The sequence below is a fragment of the Pelodiscus sinensis genome, chromosome 1, assembly GCF_049634645.1.
Source record: "Pelodiscus sinensis isolate JC-2024 chromosome 1, ASM4963464v1, whole genome shotgun sequence".
In the NCBI taxonomy this organism is placed as follows: domain Eukaryota; kingdom Metazoa; phylum Chordata; order Testudines; family Trionychidae; genus Pelodiscus; species Pelodiscus sinensis.
The window spans coordinates 25,515,740-25,536,229 of NC_134711.1; the positions used below are offsets into that span (position 1 = coordinate 25,515,740).

General features: G+C 41.8%; 2 protein-coding genes across 7 annotated transcripts in view; one reads left to right on the top strand and one right to left on the bottom strand.

The window, feature by feature from the left end:
- Positions 1-11,109, top strand: part of RINT1 (RAD50 interactor 1) — a 32,048-nt gene extending 20,939 nt beyond the window's left edge. For all 6 annotated transcript variants that reach the window (XM_006137555.4, XM_006137552.4, XM_006137551.4 and 3 more), the window contains exons 9-14: positions 1,325-1,462; positions 3,924-4,123; positions 6,230-6,444; positions 7,116-7,296; positions 7,394-7,512; positions 8,845-11,109. In XM_006137555.4, coding sequence (XP_006137617.1) covers positions 1,325-1,462; positions 3,924-4,123; positions 6,230-6,444; positions 7,116-7,296; positions 7,394-7,512; positions 8,845-9,061 — 1,070 coding nt within the window. In that variant the 3' untranslated portion in view covers positions 9,062-11,109. The remainder of the gene's footprint in view (positions 1-1,324; positions 1,463-3,923; positions 4,124-6,229; positions 6,445-7,115; positions 7,297-7,393; positions 7,513-8,844) is intronic.
- A 396-nt stretch (positions 11,110-11,505) lies between these two features.
- On the bottom strand, positions 11,506-20,140 carry EFCAB10 (EF-hand calcium binding domain 10). The gene is made up of 4 exons (XM_075912107.1): positions 19,868-20,140; positions 14,488-14,652; positions 13,972-14,053; positions 11,506-11,924 (listed from the first exon to the last, which is right to left on the bottom strand). Exons 1-4 carry the CDS (start codon positions 19,968-19,970, stop codon positions 11,882-11,884), a joined length of 393 nt encoding a protein of 130 aa, XP_075768222.1. The 5' UTR covers positions 19,971-20,140; the 3' UTR covers positions 11,506-11,881.
- Between the last annotated feature and the right edge of the window lie 350 nt (positions 20,141-20,490).

The following is a 20,490-nucleotide window of genomic DNA, read 5'->3' on the forward strand; positions in this document are numbered from 1 at the left end:
TGCTGAGGGTGCAATCCATCCCCTCATCCTAGTCATTAATAAAGATGTTGAACAAAACAGACACTAGAACCGATCCTTGGGGCACTCCACTTGAAACCAACTGCCAACCAGACATCGAGCCATTGGTTACTACCCGTTGGGCCTGACAATCTAGCCAGTTTTCTATCCACTTTACGGTCCTTTTAACCAATCCATGGTTCCTTAATTTGCTGGCAAGAATATTGTGGGAGACAATAGCTTTGTTAAAGTCAAGGTATATCCTGTCCACTTACTTCCCCATGTCCACAGAGCCAGTTACTTTATCATAGAAGCAAATCAGGTTGGTCAGGCAGGACTTGCCCTTGGTGAATCCATATTGACTATTTCTGATCACTTTCCTCTCTTCTAAATGCTTCAAAATGGATTCCTTGAGGATCCCCTCTATGATTTTTCTGGGAACCGAGGTATGGCTGGCTGATCTGTAGTTCCCTGGATTGTCCTTTTTCCCTCTTTTAAAAATGGGCACTCATGCTTATGCAGATGTGGATGCATGCACCCTCCCCCTGCTCCAATGACTCTTTAAATATGCCATCATGCAACAACTTCAATAGGTGCGAGATTAAAGGATTCCCTACATCAAAATATCCTATGATCCAATGGTAAGAACCCTCAAGTGAGAAATAGCAGATCCACTTCAAGTCTGTTCTTCTCTGCAGGTGGAGTGGGGACTTGAACTAGTGGTGTCTGCAGGTGGAGTGGAGTACCTGAACCAGTGGACTAAAAATTATTTTTGGAAGCTTGCCTTCCTGTCTCTTCACCCCACTGCAAAGTTCTTTTGTGTAAATTTCTGAGGTGCCAATCCAAAAAGTATACCCAAATGCTACAGATCAGATTGGGCTCCTCAGCCAAGACAGACAGATTTCCCCTGAAGAAGTGGGTTGTGCCCATGGAAGCTCATGATACCATCTACATATTTTGTTAGTCTTTAAGGTGCTACTGGATTAGACGACTCGTTTTTTGAAAGATTTTCTGGATTTTCCATGGTGTGACTAGCTTTAAGTCTAATGTGGGAGATGAGCACTTGGATGTCCACAGGGAGGCAGCACACAGACATGCTCAGAAGCAGAACTTTTCCTGGAAAAAGCTTAGGTATTCAGAGAGTTTAGGTGCCTTCACGGTATCAGTTTATTATTAAATTTTGTATTTTATGATTAATTTTTTTATTTAAAAATTATACAAACTATGTATTTGTCAGAAGAAATTTTAAATATGTAAACTTCAAAGCAATTTTAAGTAAGAAATATATTACTATTTAAATTATGAAACATTTTTGTGTGCCTGTCAGTTGCTCTTCAAAAGATGGACTCTATACTTTCATCTGAAGCTGCCTGGGTATCACAATATAAAGATATCACTGATGTAGATGAAATGAAAGTCCCAGATTGTGCTGAAACTTTTACGACTCTGTTACAGGTTATTACAGGTAATTATAAAACTTGAGACACTTGACTTCCTCAGATGAATTCTCCTGAATAAGAACTCTAACTTGTATAAAAACAAGAAGCCCTGTGACATCGTAGAGACTAGGGATGTAAGCGACTAGTTGACTATTTGATAAACAAATGCTATCAGAGAGAGGCAGCAAGGTGGGGAGAGTGGGATCTGGTGCTGGGGGGAACTGGCTTAAAAGCTGGTTCCCCAAGCACCGTCTTCGTGGGGAAAAGGGGCAGCAGTGTAGCGGAACTGGCGGTACTTCTGCCTTTGAAATGTAGCAAGGGCTCTTGCTACATTTCAAAAGCAGAAGCACTGCGGGGAACCTGGTGTGAGCTGGGGACTCTCAGTCCTCTGCTGGCCCTGTGCTCCCTGCTTTTGAAATGTACAAGAGTTCCAGGAGGACATTTCAAAACCAAAGCACTGGGCCAGCAGGGAGACTGTTTGAGTCCCCAGCAGGCCGTGCTCCCCGTGGAGCTTTTGCCTTTGAAATGTAGCAAGAAGCATCAGGGCTCTTGCTACATTTCAAAGGCGGAGACACCCTTATCGAGTAATCGAATAATCCATGCAGATTACATCAACTGTTTGATTAGTTGATTAATCTAAATTTAGCATCCTTATTAGAGACTAATAAAAATAGATGGAATCATGAGCTTTTGTGGGTAAAACCCACTTCATCAGATCAATTGATGAAGTAGGTTTTACCCATGAAAACTCATGATTCTGTCTATTTTTGTTAGTCTTTAAGGGAATGTCTACACTAGGAAATTATGTTGAAATAATAACTCAATTCAACTTAACTCCTGATTTTACAAAATCGAAATAGCATGTCCTAACTACAGGGAAGCATCAAAATCAGTCTGAGGCAAGCTCCGTTAATGTGGACATGCCTCCTCAACTTAGAGCCCCAGGAACTGCTGGGGAGTAATTAGTTCAAATTACTCTGGGGTATAGTTATTTTGAAATAGCAGCACTGGAGCTTCCACACTGATGCTATTTCGAATTGATTTCAAAATTAGTGTTATTCCCCGAGGAAAGCAGGAGTACTGTTATTTTGAGTACTGTTATAACGGGATTGGTAGTGTGGATGCTCCACTTATAAATGTGAACTAAGGGGGATTATTTCAAAATAATACCCTAGGGTATGTCTACACTACCCTGCTAGTTCAAACTAGCGGGGTAATGTAGGCATACCGCAATTGCAAATGAAGCCCGGGATTTGAATTTCCCGGGCTTCATTTGCATAAGCGGGGCACCGCCATTTTTAAATCCCCGCTCGTTCGAACCCCGTGCCGCGCGGCTACACGCGGCACGAACTAGGTAGTTCGAACTAGGCTTCCTAGTTCGAACTACCGTTACTCCTCGTGGAATGAGGAGTAACGGTAGTTCGAACTAGGAAGCCTAGTTCGAACTACCTAGTTCGTGCCGCGTGTAGCCGCGCGGCACGGGGTTCGAACGAGCGGGGATTTAAAAATGGCGGCGCCCCGCTTATGCAAATGAAGCCCGGGAAATTCAAATCCCGGGCTTCATTTGCAATTGCGGTATGCCTACATTACCCCGCTAGTTCGAACTAGCGGGGTAGTGTAGACATACCCCTAGTGTAGATCAGCAGGTAGATGCCACAGAACTACTCATTTTTCTTAAAGTTGCATACTAACATGGCTATTCCTCTGATACTTTCTAATTTTTATAGTTCAATAAGAAAATCTACATTTAAATGCTGGTGGTTATGGAGCCATCAAAGGAGTAAGAAATAGAACTGTTGTATGATTTTACATTTTAACAACTAAATGGAATTTTTGTTCCCTTGTTCTATCGAACTTTAATAAATCTAGTAATAAAGATCAAACTTTTATATTTCTACTAATTTCTAGTGATACATCTGATTATTTCCACTAGAAACATTTAAATTTAAGAGAAGATAAATTGAATTCATATGTTGTTTATGTGTAGCAATTAAATAAAATACCCTGTTATCTCTTTTGAAGATTTCAGCCCAGAGAATGGCTGAGTGATCAGAAATGAATTCCTGAAAACTTTAGGTAACTTACTCTCCCTGTAGAAAGGCTAAGTAAGAGCAGATGAACATCAAGGACATTTGATTATTAAATGTGTATCTGTCACTTCTTGTGGGAAGATTTGAGGACCACCTAATATACCAGATTTTTTTTCCTGAAAGCACACTTGAAAAAACAAAATTAAATACAAAATGCTATAGTGAAATCAACAAAACAACCATTTATTTAGGCCTCAGTCTTGCAGAAACTTCCATATACTGTACACTTAACTTTATACAATGTGAGTAGTTCCATTGACTTCAGTGGAACTATTGGGGTGTAAAATTAAGCATGATGCGTGTAAGTTTTTGTAGGTTTGTGACCACAATACTTACCTTGTTAAAAAGCTCTCTTAATTGCTCTGGAAAATGAAAATTTTTACATCCATCTCTCCAGACAGGTATAAGAACCTTCCTATGGCATCTAGAAAACTACAATTCTTAGAGTTACAAAAAGACCTAGTTGATGACTTCAGAATACGGTTAACTCAAGTTATGAAGGAAGAGACTAGAGCTTCGTTAGCCTTCCGTTATTGTGCCATTCTTAATGCGGTTAACTACATCGCAACAGTATTAGCTGACTGGGCTGACAATGTTGTGAGTAATTACTGTTTTACATAAAGATACAAACTAGTGGTATCACATGATGATGCCTAACTAAATCCACCTCATTCATCTCAGTATTTTAAGATGCAGAATTAATCATGAATCCTGAAAAAACAGAACCAGATGTAAATTCTAATACAGTGAAAGGTGATTAATATAAGAATAATTTATAACCTTAAATAATTCTTAAATCCTTTTGTTTTTGTGCACTCTACCCAAATATCTAAAGCAGATTAGTTTCCTGTAAGCTGGCATTGCACCATGAGCATTCTGCAGTATCTTGTTGCATGGAAAACCACCTATGGATCCTATTCTGTTAACCCTTATATGAGTAATCTGGTAGAAATCAATGAGACCGCTCATGTGTAAGATTTGCTGGAGTTGGGTGGGTGAGCTAGGGAAGGTTCCATATTCTTTGGATGCCCTTCTCAAGGAAACCAGGTGAATTTAGTAGGGGAAGGATTATTTTGTCCATTATATCTAGAGCTATACTTCACTCTTACAGCCAACAGTCCTCCTCTTCCTATGTGTGACCTAGCATCTGCAGAGTGCTCCATATTCTGTAAGAAGAAAGCACTATTGTTTCATACTAACTTTATCTTGTTTTCTTGCCTGTCTGCCCAGGAAGCAATACTCCCAGCCTTTAGTTTGCTGTGTATAGTATAATGTATCTAAAACGTATAATCAAGCTGCTGAATTTTCAGGTCAACCCATGCTTCTAAATACACAAGGATTCTAGTTTACAAGATTTTTTTTTTTACGCTGAAGCAGGTTTGCTTGATTTTTTTTTTTTAAGTATCTTTTCCTAATGCCATAAGACATTACTTCTCAGCACATATCTATACACCTAGTTAGTGATAGGGAATTGCTGATGCTTCATGTGAAACTGAGAAGCCAGGCGTATCTGACAGATAGGTCTCTGTGGATTTGGAGCATCCATAAGGGAATGTTTTGTGTTAATTACTTATGTTTAGACCCTGATTCTATATTGCAGTCTACTAGTGGAGACTTGGGGAGATCACTATTAACCTCAGAGGTTTGGGTAATGAGTCCTAATTCAGAATCTAGCCTGTTTCTGTATATTTAAGCATGTAACTTTGTTAATGAATACCTATTAAAATAAATAACTAAAAAAACCTGGAAATGTTGAAATGCAGTGTTTTAATGTTAGATCTGATAGCAGCTATATATATCACCATACTATTTAATTTATATCTTTATAAAATTTAATTCAGAAACTTTACCTCAGTATTGTTTTTAGTTTAAGGGATCATTTCTTAAAATGTAAATTCTGTCCAGGTGTTAATTTCTGAAATTGGAACTTAGGAGCCCATATCATTTAGTCCAGAAGAAAATTTGACTTTTCAGTTGGTTCTTTTTTAGTATGTTGTAAGGTCAGATGGGATATAACAGCTTTCCATGTCCATCACTGGGATTAAATCACTATATTCTATACTCATTTTGAGACAATAGAAATAGTTACAAGATTTTTTTTATAACCTTTTTCTATTTCAAAACAAGTTGCTAGTTTATAAAAGCCTTAGGGCAGGGCTACTCAACTTTGGAAGCCTCGGGGCTGCAATGATACATACAGAACATGCTGAGGGCTGCAACTGAAGCATGGTTACATATAAATGCAAATATATATGCAAATAGCTTCTTTCATACTGACAGGCATAAATACAAAGCACTTCTCACAATGCCCTGGTGCTCTCAGCACTTCCTATCTGGGGGCTAGAAATGCCGACACCCTGTACCTGTTTGTACACCCAGCCAGCCCATCCTTTTGCATCTTTCAGTGCTCACCCCGCCTGGGAGATGCTTCACTGTTGTGGAGTGTGTTCCCAGTGGAGGGCATGGTCAAAGAATCCCACCTGTGTTGAGTCCCACGTAAACCCAAACTGCACTGCAGGCTGCAAACAAACAAACAGGCCGTGGGCCACATGCAGCCCATAGGCCATGTGTTGAGTATCCCTGCCTTAGGGAAACATGTTACCAGCTGAAGCTATGCATATTAAAGTACTAAATAAAAAAGCTAACCTGGTAAAACCCTTTTTGTTCTAGCATATATATCTAAATCTCTTTTTGTTTCTGTAGTTCTTCTTAGAGCTTCAGCAGGCTGCGCTGGAAGTTTGTGCAGACAGTAGTGCTCTCAGTAAGCTACAGCTAGGACAGCTAGCTTGTATGGAAAGCTCTGTCTTTGATGACATGATTAACCTCCTAGAACGTCTAAAACATGACATGTTAACCCGCCAAGTAGATCATGTCTTCAGGGAAGTCAAAGATGCTGCAAAGCTTTACAAAAAAGAAAGGTAAGTCTTTGTGTTAATGTCTTCTGATAATTTGTTATACACTTAAGACTTTTGATTAAAAAAACTGTATAATGTAAAAATCTAGGTCTCTGAATTAGATGAGATTTTGGAAAGTGTTCTCTGGTATTCCTAAATATAAATATATATTTAGGTAGATTGTGATTTTTCTAAGGCACTATCCTGCAAATAGTGGATGCACACTGCAGCAGGGACTCTTATCTGACACTTATTGTTTCTTTGAGACTTCTAAGGAGCAAGTTTGATAAACTTCAGGACTACCTCTATTTTCAAGAACCCTTAATATATTGATGCATACTTGCTCCTGGGTAAAATTGGTAGGCTACTTTCTAAAATAATGTCTTTTTTTTTGGGGGGGGGGGCTTGTTCCTGCACACTTGCAGTTTTTTTTCTCAGGTGTCCTATCTTACATTCCTTTAACTAAAATGTAGGCTTGATATTATTAGATGATGATGCAAATTATCTTGGTGTGGAGTATTAATACATAATTCTGACCTTTTTTAGATATTTGAGACTGTGGAGAGCTAGCAGAAGCCCAGTAAAATTAAAAATGAGATTGAGATTGTGACCTTTTGAAAAAGATGAGCTTCATTGCTACTGCTTTCCTGTGAATAACCTTACTGTAATATGGCGGTGTATGTCTGTTCCTTCAGGTGGTTATCTTTGCCATCCCAGGCGGAGCAGGCAGTAATGTCCTTATCCAGTACAGCTTGCCCATTGTTGTTGACATTAAGAGATCGTTTGCTACAGTTAGAACAGCAGCTCTGCTACTCATTATTTAAAATCTCCTGGCAAATTCTTGCAGAGAAAGTGGATATGTTCATCTATCAAGAGGTAAGCATCTGCAGTTATGTGATCTGGGCTGTGACAATGAAAAGTGCAAATAACTTACCTAAATTAATTTAATGCATCTGTTCACATGCATATGTAGGTAATTCTGGCTAATCACTTTAATGAAGGAGGAGCAGCACAACTTCAGTTTGACATGACTAGGAATCTTTTCCCTTTATTTTCCCACTACTGCAAAAGACCAGAAAATTATTTCAAACAGTAAGTAAGCCAGTTTCTAAGGTATTAGTGTTTCAATAGCGAGTAACTAGCTGATCATACCAAGTTCTTATATTTGTGCATAAGTCAGCATCTTTCATGGTTGTAGCTTGAATTAATTGGGTCAGAAATCTGTTAAAATTGTGAGGTGGCAGAGGAGAGAATCTGTTCCACTACATCAGGTATGATTCTGCAGTCCATACTTAAGCAAAGCTCCCATTGACTCTGGCTTGTTCTTATAAGTTAGTAATGAACTAACTGTTGGTTACACACTGACTGGCACTTGCACATTTAGGGAAAATTGGATGGTAAAGCATGTCAAGAGCACAGGAGGCCATAGTGGGACAAACCACCAAGAAGCAAGGACTAAGGGTGCAATCCTGTGAGTCCTACTGAGGCTAATTGCCCTACAAAGTAAAATAGGATTTTAGCCTGAATAAGGAGTGCAGGAATGGTTCAGAAATGTTTACAGATGAAGGTTATGCTTTGTACTACAATAATACTTAAATGGAAGATGCTATGTTTATTGAGGCTTTTGTGAAGTACCTGTCAAACATTAAGCTTCATACTCCCTTTATTGATGTATTATCCCCATTTCTAGATGGGAAAATGTGGGCACAGAAAAGTACAGTTACAACTAGGAATGTGAATGGTTAACGGGTAAATATAATCTATAATGGGTGATACTTACTGGTTCTGGTAAACCAGCAGGGGCTGCTCCAGTGCATTATGTTTAATTGGTTAATCAATTAAATGGGATTTTTACATCCCTAATTACAACTGTGATACAACCAATCAGATATTTAAACAGGCCTAGCTATTATGCCTCAAGACTGTATGAGAGTAGTACAGGGTACCTCCTTGCTTCAGCAGTTGTATCTATATTTCATACTCCTGTTCTTATTTGAGCATACTGACTGAGAGGGTAGTTAATCTTGCTTTCCTGCTTAACTTTCTACTTTTTCAATTTTAATATTGGTATTGGCTTTTATTTCTTTACTCCATGGGAAACTAAAAATGAAAAAATAAATACAAGGACCTGGATAATTGGAAGCAGTTTGTCAGAAATGGTGGCTATACTGTCAGGTTTGACTCACTGAAAAATAATAAAGATATTAAGGTGGGTGCCTGCTATATAGAAAAGTGTGGGTGTGTTATCTTTTCAGTTCAAGTTTTGTCTTTTCAGCTATCCAGAGTGGGGAGGTTATTTTTAGTATTTTATGAATGGGATGATCAAAAAACAAAACCATGGACTGAATATACTGCGTCCTGACATGAAGTTGAAATGGGCACTTCATTTCAGACTGAAAAGTGTGTATTTTTATTCTTGTATAGCATAAAAGAAGCCTGCATCATCTTGAATCTAAATGTTGGCTCTGCCCTACTTTTGAAAGATGCACTACATTCAGCCTCAGAAAATGGAACCATCTTGGATCCAAACCAGCCCTCTGCCACAGCAGTGTTAAATGAACTTGGAGTTTACAAATTAGCTCAACAAGATGTTGAGATTCTACTTAATTTGAGAGCAAACTGGCCTAATACAGGAAAATAAGTGAAGATCTTCTAGGAAAATGGTTAGAATTAAAATATCTGTTCTAGGTTATTTATCTGAATAAAAGTGAAGTAAAGCTATTACATTAGTACACTTTTGTATATTCTTAAAAAAAAACCACCAAACCGCTAGTGCGCTTTGTAAAATATTGACTTGATCTAGCCTTATGCCTTAATCATTTATAATTCAGATTATACTTTATACATAACCATTTAAAATCAGTTGAGATACTGAACTAGTTTCTAACATGGTATAATTTAATCAGATCTGTTTATCTAACTGCATATTTTGTAACTACCCCCAACCTAGAGGCATGTAGAGAACAACAAACTCAGATCTAGAGTTGAGATTGTATTTCTTGTTAAATAGTGCTCTGCTTAGTCAATAATGGCTGTAAGATAGTGGTTCTGCTGCAGAAACATTTATGGTTTAGTGAGTAATATGGAGTAAACTCTGTGCATATATCCATGTTCCCTCTGATTTTTCAACCCCTGTGCAGAATGAATTTTGTTATGTGCACCAATATTGAAGTAATGTGCAGATGTTTACCACCAATAGAAACAAAAAAAACCTTAGCTATAATATATATTTTTAAAAAGTTACCATAGGGATAATTACTCTACTTAAGACATGTTAGCATTTTAAAACTCACTAAAGGATTAAATTTATGCATAAGAGAAATGAAAAAGCATGACTTAACACGAAAAGAAAAATGATAGCTTATTCCCCATCAAAATAAATAACTCACTCCTATGAAGGAGCAGCATATTGAAAGGCTGTGTTTAAATTAAAAAATCAGCAGTCAATTAAATTGTCCAAGACAGAAAGCAAGATCAACCACTTGCCCATATTGCCCCAACCGATAAAAATGAAAAGCAGGTTCAGAATCTGTTTATTCAAACAGAACAACAACAGAGCTATTGCATTCAATAATAAATGCTAAAAGCTCCTGTCATGGCTCCTTCCCCATTCTGGCATGATAAATGCAGAAATGGGGGCCAGCAAGTGTACCCCAAAGCCTGATCTACCAGGCTTTGGTATAAAACTTCCCCCAAAATCTTAAAAACCTAGATTTTGGGAATAAAACTTCCGCTGCCACCACCCAAATGTTGATAAAGAAATCAGGGGAGATCATTTGGGAAATCTTGCCCCTAAAATAAAAATCAGGGCACACAATTAACCACTGCCAGGTTAATAAAAAGAAAAGAAAACTTTTATTATTACAACAATATTCCTGTTGATGGCATAATGACTAAATAGGAAGGTAACAAAATATACTCATGGAGAAACTCCATGGGCCTAGAACTTAGTTACAAAGAAAAGCCAAAACATCTTTAAATAGTGCCAGATCTCAGATCCCATACCCAACCCTTAAAACAATAAAGCCTAACGAAACTACCTAAACCTTACCCTACTTACAGAAAACGAAGAATGGTGTCTTGGAGAGAGAGACATGCTTGTCCCTCTCTGTAGCTGCAGAGGACACACTCCGAGAGACAAAAGGGAGAAAAAAAGAAAAAAACCCAAATTCCTTTGTCCCAGTTTGAAAAGTCCCACCTACATTCCTATTGGTCACTCCACCTGGCTAGGTGTAGTTAACCCCTTAATCCTCAGGCTGCTGGCTAACCCTCATAATCATGACAGCTCCTAAATCCAAAGTTAGGATCTACAAATGTGAAGCCACATTTGAAAAACGGGGAATTCTGTAACATAACTGGATGGGAAAGTATAAACAAATACCATCCCCCTTATTTTTTTGTAGTTTGCCATTGAAAATTAAGTGAAGTTGTGTTTGAAAGAAATTCTGTGTAGCAGGATTTTGTGTCTTTATGTTAGAAACTAAGGAAAAGTTTATTTTAGTTCAATTTAAAAATAGTAAAACATTTTAAAAAAGGAACATAAACATTTAGTTAGTCCACTGACCAATGACTGAACTGTCAAATAAACTGCATTAGTCCACTGACCAATGATTGAACTGTCAAAGAAACTGCATTTACTGTACATATGCTAAAATTTCTTTAGACAGCACTAGATTGGGGGGAAGGGGGAGAGAGAAAAAAAGGCTATTAACTAGGTAGAGGGACTCATATACACGTATCACACACATGGGCATTAGATACTTAGATGTGTGTGCAGGGAGTATGGAATGAGGTGAAAGCATGTGTTCATGTTCTATTTTATCTGATCATGCTATCTTCTAAATCTAAATTGTGTTATGGAAACTTTAGAGTTGTCTTTTTTGACTGTCCAAATCCTCTTAAAAATGTTCTGAACAACTGTGATTAGCTAATTTGTTTACAAAATGCCATCACAACGGATACAATTGTTTATTTCAAATGGCTTATGTTTGGAAATCATAGTTTTGTTGGATTTCAAGCATCTTCTCAAGGTTGCTTATCGTTCCCCTTCCCTCAGGAATCTTAAAGAAATATCTAACTTTAAAATAAAATTTCAATGCTATAATGGCTGCTTTTATTGCATGCTAGAACATTTTGTAGAGAAATAGTTTTATAGTTGAACTAACAAGTGTACTGCCTTGAGCTTCATGGAATAAGTCATTTTATCACTTTTGCCCCCAAAACATTCTTAACAGGGAAGATGTAGCTACACAGCATCTTTTTAATGTTACACTTATTTTAACTTTTTTTTGGTAAAGGAAGTCCTCTAAAGATGTTCCTCAGGTGTTTCTCATTATTTAAACTAGCACCAAATAATTCAACTTTTTACATACAATGATGACACTAGTCAGTTTATTTTTAGAGAAGTGAAACTAATTGCCTTGGGCAACTGGTAATGTTTTTTATTTTAGTAGACAGCTGCTTAAGATTGATATATTGCCCAGCTTTCCTGCAACAACTTCTTCCTATAGAAGAAAAGAAATCTCGTTAAGTGATTTGTGAACATACCAGAAACATTTTAGTCATTACACATGAGATTTCAATATAGAAGTGTCTTCAGTACATAGTGTTATCCCTTCCCAAGCCACTATAGTTATTCTTCATCATATGTGGGGAGTAAATATGGATGTGAATGTTGTACTTAATTTACCCAGTTTTCATTTAAAATAGCCTACTTTTCCAATTCTGTATTCCCCTCACAAATGAGATTGCAGTTACTCATGTAAAATGAATTAATTTGAGGATTTTTTGGTATGTTCTTCCCTGGCCACATGTGCGGAACTTGTACAGGCTCAAAACAGGCATTAGATTCCCACAAAGCTATCCAGGCTGCCTTGCTTACCAGTCCACCCATATAACGTCTCCTGATCCCTGCCTGTAAACTGGACTCCAGCTTTGGTATCATAATTTCCTGTGTCCTAAATCTGTGGAATCTCAAAACTTGTCTTTGTAGAGAAAGAGAGCAAGAGGCACTTATAGGCAGGTTCTACTTGAGAGATGGTGAAACAAAATGTTGGTCATGTACATGCACCAAAAGTTCTGTGCAGAAATGCTCAGTTTGGAAATATTCCAATTTGCATAACTTGATATGATGTTCTCCAATTTAAAATATGACTGTGCCAGCCATTGTTACTACTGCAGTTATATAATTGCAACAAATCTTATACAAAATGTGACTCACGGCCAGAAAAGAGTTAAGCAGCTCGCAGGCCTTATGACCCAAATTCAACCTTTAGGCCAGCAATGGACAACCTAAGTCAGTGAGTGGGCCGCAAAATAGTTGTAACCAAGATGGACTCTCAGGATAGGGAATTTTGCTAACTGCACTTGTGTACCTAGAAATTGCGGCATGTGCCAATTGAATCGTAGCAGCACTTTGGATGCAGAGGGAACGCATGGCTCTCAACCTTGTATGGCTTTGCTTAATGTCCAGGATACGTGAATACAAAAAAACGGAAACCAGTGGAATCTGTCAACCCTGTGCACTAGCACTGGTAAACAAAATGTCTTGTGGGCCACACACACAACCGTGATAGGCTGTAGGTTGTTCACCAGTGCATTAAGGGCATACTGGTAGGTAACGTTTGTATTTGCATGTGTTTATATGTATATTGTTAGAGGTTAGCAATGTAACCGAAGAGTTCCTGTCTATACTATATTACTCTCTTGTAAGCATATAACAAATTACCTGAGTGATGGAAAACAGGCAATTGTCTTATATAATACTGAGGCTTTATGTACCTGTATGGATTGAGTAAAACATCTCCTACAGTTCATTATAACTGAAAAGTTTATCACTTCAGAGAAACACAGATGTTCTTGTGCATTGGAGATTACCAGTATTACTCTGTATCCCCAGAATCTTCAGACAAGCTGCAGATATTTATTCTGATCTATTCCCTGAAATACTCATTTCTAGTATTTGGGATATTTTCTTAAATCGCATCATCAACTGGTAAAAATTTTTAATGCAAATGTCATTTCCACATATAGCTATCAAGGAGACTGTTTTCAGAGATGACAAGAAAATCACTACAGTCAGTACAAATGAATTGTGTCAACAATAGCAAAATATCTGACTTAGTCATGGAAATACAATCCCTTTCAGAAGTTGTGGCAAACTTTTTTGCTTAATGCTCTCCTGATACTCCACAAATAAGAACATAAGCTTTTCTTCAATCTGTCTATAACTACTTGTTTTCCTTGTGAGGTGGGTCAAAACAAAGTTAAACTTAATCCAATCACTTAGTTTATATTTGACTTTATGGTGATATTTTTTATTAACATAAAGAGAGTGAATTTTAAGGTGGCACGTGCCTGACATTCAAACTGAATTTGAGCAGCTGTAACTATTGAGTACTTTGTAGATTTAAGACCTGATTCTAAAAAAAATCATGCTTTTTCATATTACTTTAACTGAGCTTAATACAATAATTTATGCAACTACAATTGGCTACAAATCTTTAATCTTCTCTATATGAAATGAAAGGGTACAAGTATCACTTTACTTACACTTCTTTCTTGAATATTTCCAATGTGATAGTTGTATCTTCACAAGGCAAATTCTGAGTAGTTAGCCCCAAGGTTTGAAGAGCTACAAAGGTTTTTTGAGAGAGAGAATCCTTTTAAACCTTGAGATCCAAACCCACAGGCTAATTTTACATCCAAAATGTACCGACTGTTTTTTTCCCCCCTAAGTCACAAAGATCTAGCAGCTAAACAAAATGTAACTTTTTACACTTGCCAACTCTAATGTACATTTTTGTAGACTTTATTGGTCAAATATTGTGTAAAAGATCGGGGCTGTGTATTTTTTTTGCTAAAGAAACCCGATCATTTTGCAATAAGTAAACTTTTCTACGGATACTAAATTCTGATATTTTGAGAATTTCTTTAATTAAACTCATGTTCTTTTGAGCAACAAACTTGCATATTAGATCTGAAATGCTCTGTGCTATATTAATGTTCTCATCTGTAAGTAAACACAAAATCCATCTTAATTAAAACTTCTGAACAAGGAAGACAAACCTCCTTTATACTGTACTAAAGTTATGTAGCCTTGACTTGTAACATCCAGCATTTCAAACATAGATTCCAAATTTGATTCATCCACAAGGTAAGGATATTCCGCATCAGTTAGTTTTGCAAGCTTCGCTCTTTCCAGTGCATTTATCAAAAACTCTCTTGGTCTTTCTGGAAAAAAAATTAACAAAGCTATGATGGTATATATTTTTAAACTAGGCTTACTAATTCTTATCATGAATGCAAAAACCGTGTACTGTAGGATTTATTCTGACTTTATTTATACTGTACCAGCAGTGTAACTTGTCTGAAAATACACTAGAGTAAAATAAATTCTAATATCCAAGGCTCATTTGAACAATTGTTGTGTGCATGTTAGTTGCCTCATTTGATTATAGATCCTGATTTTAATGCATTACAGGTTGAACCTCTGTAATCTGGGACTCCCTGGTCCAGCAACATCCATTGTTTGGCAGGACCCCAGATGCTCCAGGACCAGAGAGTCCCGGTGGATGGCTGCCAGCTGGGCTCCCCATTGCTGGGTTGCCTGGTACACCACAACTGGGCAGCCAGGCACAATCCAGCAGAGCTGCCCGTGGGGCCAGGAGCTCAGCACCCAGGAAGCTGGGCTGCCGAGGGAGGTGGGGGGACTGGTAGGGCAGTGAGGCTGGTGGCAAGGGGAGATGGCCACGAGGCTGGTCCAGGGCTGGGGGGAACTGGTAGCAGGGAAGCCAGATATGACCTACCCTGGTCCAGCAAAAATCCCACATTCAGGTCCTGATGGTGCCGGACCAGAAAGGTCCAATCTGTACTTCGTAAAATATCTGAATGAAATCCTCACCCTGGTGAAGTCTATGGCAAAAAACTCCCGTTGACTTCAGAACGGCCAAAATTTCACCATTTGAGTGTAAAATGGAAATAGTGATTTATAAAACACTTATGTAATCTAATAGTTGGCTATAACCTATATTAGCCATATATTTCTAATACAGTAGAGTCCCTATCATCCAACCTAAATGGGACCGACACATGGTCGGATTACCGAATATGTTGGATGATACGGACTCTACTGCAGAGAGCAATGGAACAGCTGATGCCGCTCCTGCAGGGGACGTCCCCGGTAGGAGCAGCATCAGCTGTTCCATTACTCTCTAGGAGAAGCTGCTGCCGCTCCTGCTGGGGCCGCTTCATCCCCGGCACGAGTGGCAGCAGCTGCTCCTAGAGAGCAACAAGGCGGCAAGCGGGGCCATTCTCCTGGCCCATGCTGTATCGGACCCTGCAGCTCCCAGGGACAAAGTCCCCGGGAGCTGCAGGGTCGGATAAAGCAGGGTGTCGGATTATCAGGTGTCGGTTAATCCAGACTCCACTGTACAGGTGACCCCCCCCCCCCCCAACTTGAGACGCAATTGGTTCTGGGGGAAGCACTGCAAATCAGGGGCATTGTAATTCAAACCCTCGTTGATGATAGGCACCGTGAACCATCGTAAATATGGGCCGAGGGTGTACGTCGGGGGTTTTCAGCCCCTTCCACACTTACAACTATTTTTTAAAGTTGGGGGAGAGGGGAGTGGAGGTTGCAACTCAGGGGTTTCTTGTACTATAGACATTTGTATCTTGTATATACAATAGCAAAAACTGAAATAATATATTTTTCCAAAATCGGTCACTTAAGTAACTGAAAGCAAGCTTCAGAATTAATACACATATGCTGACTATTCTATAGAACCTGGCAGAGGCATTGAGGGGAAACTGCTAGCTTATTATCACGGCCCTGAGTATACTATATGATATATTACATCTAAGTTATGACAAGGGCAGGTTCTTGTAATTATTTAGCAGTGCTGCACTGAATTCTGCAGCAAAATGATTTTGAGCCCTTAACCTTCTGTTTTAATGAAGTAATTCTAAAAAAAAATTGAAATGTGAAAATGTATCACTAATGCCTGCAATAAAATTTGAGACACATCAGATTCTTGCAGAACAAATATTCCAGAGGTATAATGATCTGTGGAAAAATTATAACATACTTTAAAAAACTCTTAATTAAATGATTTCTAAAATTGCCCATTGATGTTTCTTGTTAAATTTACAGCTAAGGTAATTTAAGGTAATGGCTATAAAAAATAATACAATTAAAAAATCATTTACTATATATTAATAAAAGTTGTATGGAACCTTAAGTGTGCTAATGATATGGCTCTACTTCATATCACTTGTGACAGACAGTACATAAGCTATATGGCCCTACATGCTGCTACTCCCTACCACAACCCTCCATCTGCATGTAGCTACAGGCACCGGAGGAAGTCTCTGGAGGGGAGGCAGCAAGGTAAGGCTTCAGCTCCGTATTTTGACTTTCAGTTTAGAGTGACTGTACAAATATTATTCAGCCTTTGCAGGGCCATCCTTAGGCATAGGCAGAATAGGCAGTTGCGTAGGGCACCACTCTGCCGGTCGGGAAGCAGTGCAAAAAGCTGGCACTCCCCTACCCCCTCTGAAAGAGAAAGTGCCAGTTAGCCAGCTGCTTAAAGAAGCAGTAGACTTGTTTCCCATTCCTCCCAGGTGATGCAGAGGCAGGGGCAGAGGGAACAGTTGCTCCCGGCCCACAGCGGGGAGGGAAGTACTTCCCCTCCCCACAGGAGCCGGTGCGAGCTGCCTGAACAGTTTGGGCTGTGGCACTTGGCAACTTAGTTGCAGGGCCTTTCTGCGCAGTGTGGGGAGGTCAGGAGACCCGAGTCTGTGCAGCTCCAACTGTGCAGGCCGCGCTCTGCCCTGGGACTCCATGTGCCCTCCACCCCCCCCCCCTTGCAGGACAGCATCGTGGAAGTAAGTTGCTGGGGTGCAACAGTCCTGCTGCTTATGCAGCACGCACACCAGCAGTTTGGGGAGGGGGAGTGCAGTTGCACACTTCCCGGAGGCGCTGCAGGACTGTCAGGTACTGGTCCCAGCTGCCCGTCCCCTACCCAAACTCCCCCCAAAGTAACCTGTCCTCTGCTCCTACCAATACTGTTACCAGCACCACCCTGTCCCCGTCCCTAGCACCCTGCCACCCACTGCCACACCCAGCACCACCCTGTCCCTGGTGCCAGTATCCTTCGGATCACATTAGTGAGGCTTGAGTGTGGTGTGTTTGTGTTGTGTGGGGTTTTTTTCCATTTTTGTTTTTGGGGGGGGGGGAGGGCGCATCTCACTTATGTGGCCCCAACTGACTCTTCTGTGGGTCAGTGATCCTTGACTCAAAACAGGTTCCCTGTCCCCCTCATATATAAAGACAATGCAAAAACATTTTGGCTGCATCTAGACTGGCAAGTTTTTCCGCAAAAGCACCTGCTTTTGCAGAAAAACTTGCCAGCTGTCTACACTGGCCACTTGAATTTGTGCAAGAACACTGACGATATAATGTATGATCGTCAGTGTTCTTGCACAAATACAATGACTCTCCTGCTTGGGAAAATGCTCTCTTGCGCAAATGCTTTTGCGCAAGAGGGCCAGTGTAGACAACTGAGAACCGTAGACAACTGAGAACCCGATGGCAAAAATGGCGACTGGGGCTTTCTTGTGCAAAACCACGTCTAGATTGGCACAGATGCTTTTCCACAAAAAGTGCTTTTGTGGAAAAGCATCCATGCCAATCTAGACGCTCTTTTCTGCACATGCTTTTAATGGAAAAACTTTTTGCGGGAAAAATTTGCGGAAAATCATGCTAGTCTAGATGCAGCCTTTGAGTTTAATATAGTTGATTTAAAAATGAAGCCTGGCCAACATGCCCCCAATTAGGGCCACCTCACTGCAGCATCATAACACTCCTGTACCACCTGACCCCAAATCTGAGCCTATCATACACTAGAAACCCCTGTCCTGAGCCTCTTACAACCCCAAACTCCTGCATCCCCACATCCTCAGTCTTCTGCCAACATTCCTGCACCATCCACACATGGCAAAGTGTGGCCTGAGCCCATCATACTCACAACCTCCTTGCCCTGAGCCCCTCACATATCCACCACAAACTCCTGCACTGTCACATCCACAAGCCTGTGACTTGCTCAGCACCCTAACCTTCCACCTGAGCCCAACGCTCCCCAGCATGGAGACCCCCCCCTCGGAGCCAACATCCCCTTCTCCTGCATCCAAATTCTCTCCCAGAGCTTGCACTTCTCACTCCTTCCCATACCCAAATCCCTCATTCCCACCCCAGAGCCTACACCTTCTCTCTCAACCAAGTGAGTGCATATAATGGCTGGGGATAGCAAGTGATGGAGAGGAGGGGATCAGAGAAGATGAGGCCTCAATGAGGCGGGGTGTTAGGGAAGGAATGTGATTTTAATGTATCGGGGGGGTTTTTTTTTTTGCTCAACAAACCTAGGGGTTCCTTGAAAAGGGTTCCATGGCCAAATAAAATTGGGAAACCCTGTAGTGGCATGTAGCAGGAGGGCTGGGTCCTAGAGAGAGCCAAATGTGCTGCCTGCAGCACAGTCTGAGGAAGAGGATTGGCTGCTGGGGGTCTCTGGGAAGGGTAGGGGTGGAAGAGCAAGTCAGGCAGAGGGGCACAAGTTTAATAATCCCCCCTAGGGCACCATAAATCGTAAGGATGGCCCTGAGCCTTTGGGTTGAATATAGTTAAGACACTAGACTTGATCTTAACCTTCTGGTGAGATCTTACACCTGAAAGTCCACACACACACACTGCTTTGGATTCACCTTCGAGCCACTGTCCACGTGCGATTAGTTGTCTTAAAATAGGTTCTGGGCCCCACCTAACCATCAAGATCCTTTTTGGGGTGAGTGCTGCACAAATGCATAATAAAAAGACACCGTGCCCCAGAGAGCTCTCTGTTTAGGACAAGCTCCGACACCTGCATTCAGTAGGTCGGGGAGGGAGCTGACGAGGTAATTAGAGCACTTTTACAGTCTCCTTGTCTTGGACAGACGGCAGCGTCCAGCAGGAAGCGGGGAACGCGCTGTACAGGCTTCTACCCTGCAACGGGGGGCGCCAAGCGAGGCTCTGCTGCCTGCTCCCTCGGCTGCCCGTAACGCCCTTAAGCCACTGTTTGGCGTGAAACCGGGGCACTGCGGAGGGAAGGCGGTGACGCTTCCCCGCTGATAGTTGGTCCATTCAGCCAACCCCGACCCCGCGCGGCAGGCGCAGCCAGCCCCAAAACCTGAGCCCGGCGTTGTAGGCGGCGGCGGGGAGGAGGGGGGGGGGCGACTCTAGCTCGCGGGCCTGCTGCTGAGCCCAGCCGCGCGCTCCCCACAGCCCCGGGTCTCCTGCTGGGGGAGAGGGGGTGCTAGAGCCCCGCGCCCCCGCCCGTCTCCTGCCAGTGGCTCTGCGCCCCTCCGCCGCCCCGCCCGGTGCTGCGGCTCCGGTGGGGGAAGGGCGCCGCCGTACCGGGCCGGTGGTAGAGCAGCAGCGCGCTGAGGTTGTGCAGCAGCTCGGGGATCTTGTAGCGCTCCAGGTACTCGCGGCCCCGCTGCTCGCTCGCCGCCGCCATCCCGCGTTGCTAAGGGACCGACCACGCGGCCACACCCTCCACCACGTGATGGGGGGGGCGGGTTCGCAGGCGTCCCCCCGCAAACGCGCGACGCCGCGGCGCGCTGGGTGGCCGTTGGCAGGCGGCGCGTTCCGCCACCTTGCTCCCCGCCACCAACGCCCGCCCTCCTCACCGCCGCGGGGGGGAGGGGCCAGAGACGAGCGTGCGCGAGGAGCGCCCGGGCGGGGGGGGCAGGCCGATGAACGGCCTGGAGGCTCGGGGCGGCCCTCCCCAAATCTCGGGGGCGGGGGGCAGGGGTAGCTTGAGGAAACATCGCGCGTTCTCTAGTTTAAGGGTGGCGGGGGGGGGGGGAGCTGGAGCGAGGGGGGGCCCTGAGGCAGGGGCAGGCGTGTAAAGGGAGCGCCGAGGTGACCGTGCCTGTGGGATAAAACGGGAGCAGGGAGAGAGCAGCCTGAGGGCACCTGGCTTCAGCAATCAATATTTAGGGGCACGTGACCACCCCCTTGCATCACTTACTGGG

What these genes read in the sequence shown, in the direction of transcription:
- EFCAB10 (XM_075912107.1), bottom strand. Translation starts at nt 19,970, where the DNA reads ATGGCGGCGGCGAGCGAGCAGCGGGGCCGCGAGTACCTGGAGCGCTAC. An exon ending in GCTGCTCTACCACCGGCCCG is followed by an intron (nt 14,653 to 19,867) that starts GTACGGCGGCGC and finishes TTTTTTTTCCAG; the next exon opens with AAAGACCAAGAGAGTTTTTG. An exon ending in GAAATATTCAAGAAAGAAGT is followed by an intron (nt 11,925 to 13,971) that starts GTAAGTAAAGTG and finishes TTTCTTCTATAG; the next exon opens with GAAGAAGTTGTTGCAGGAAA.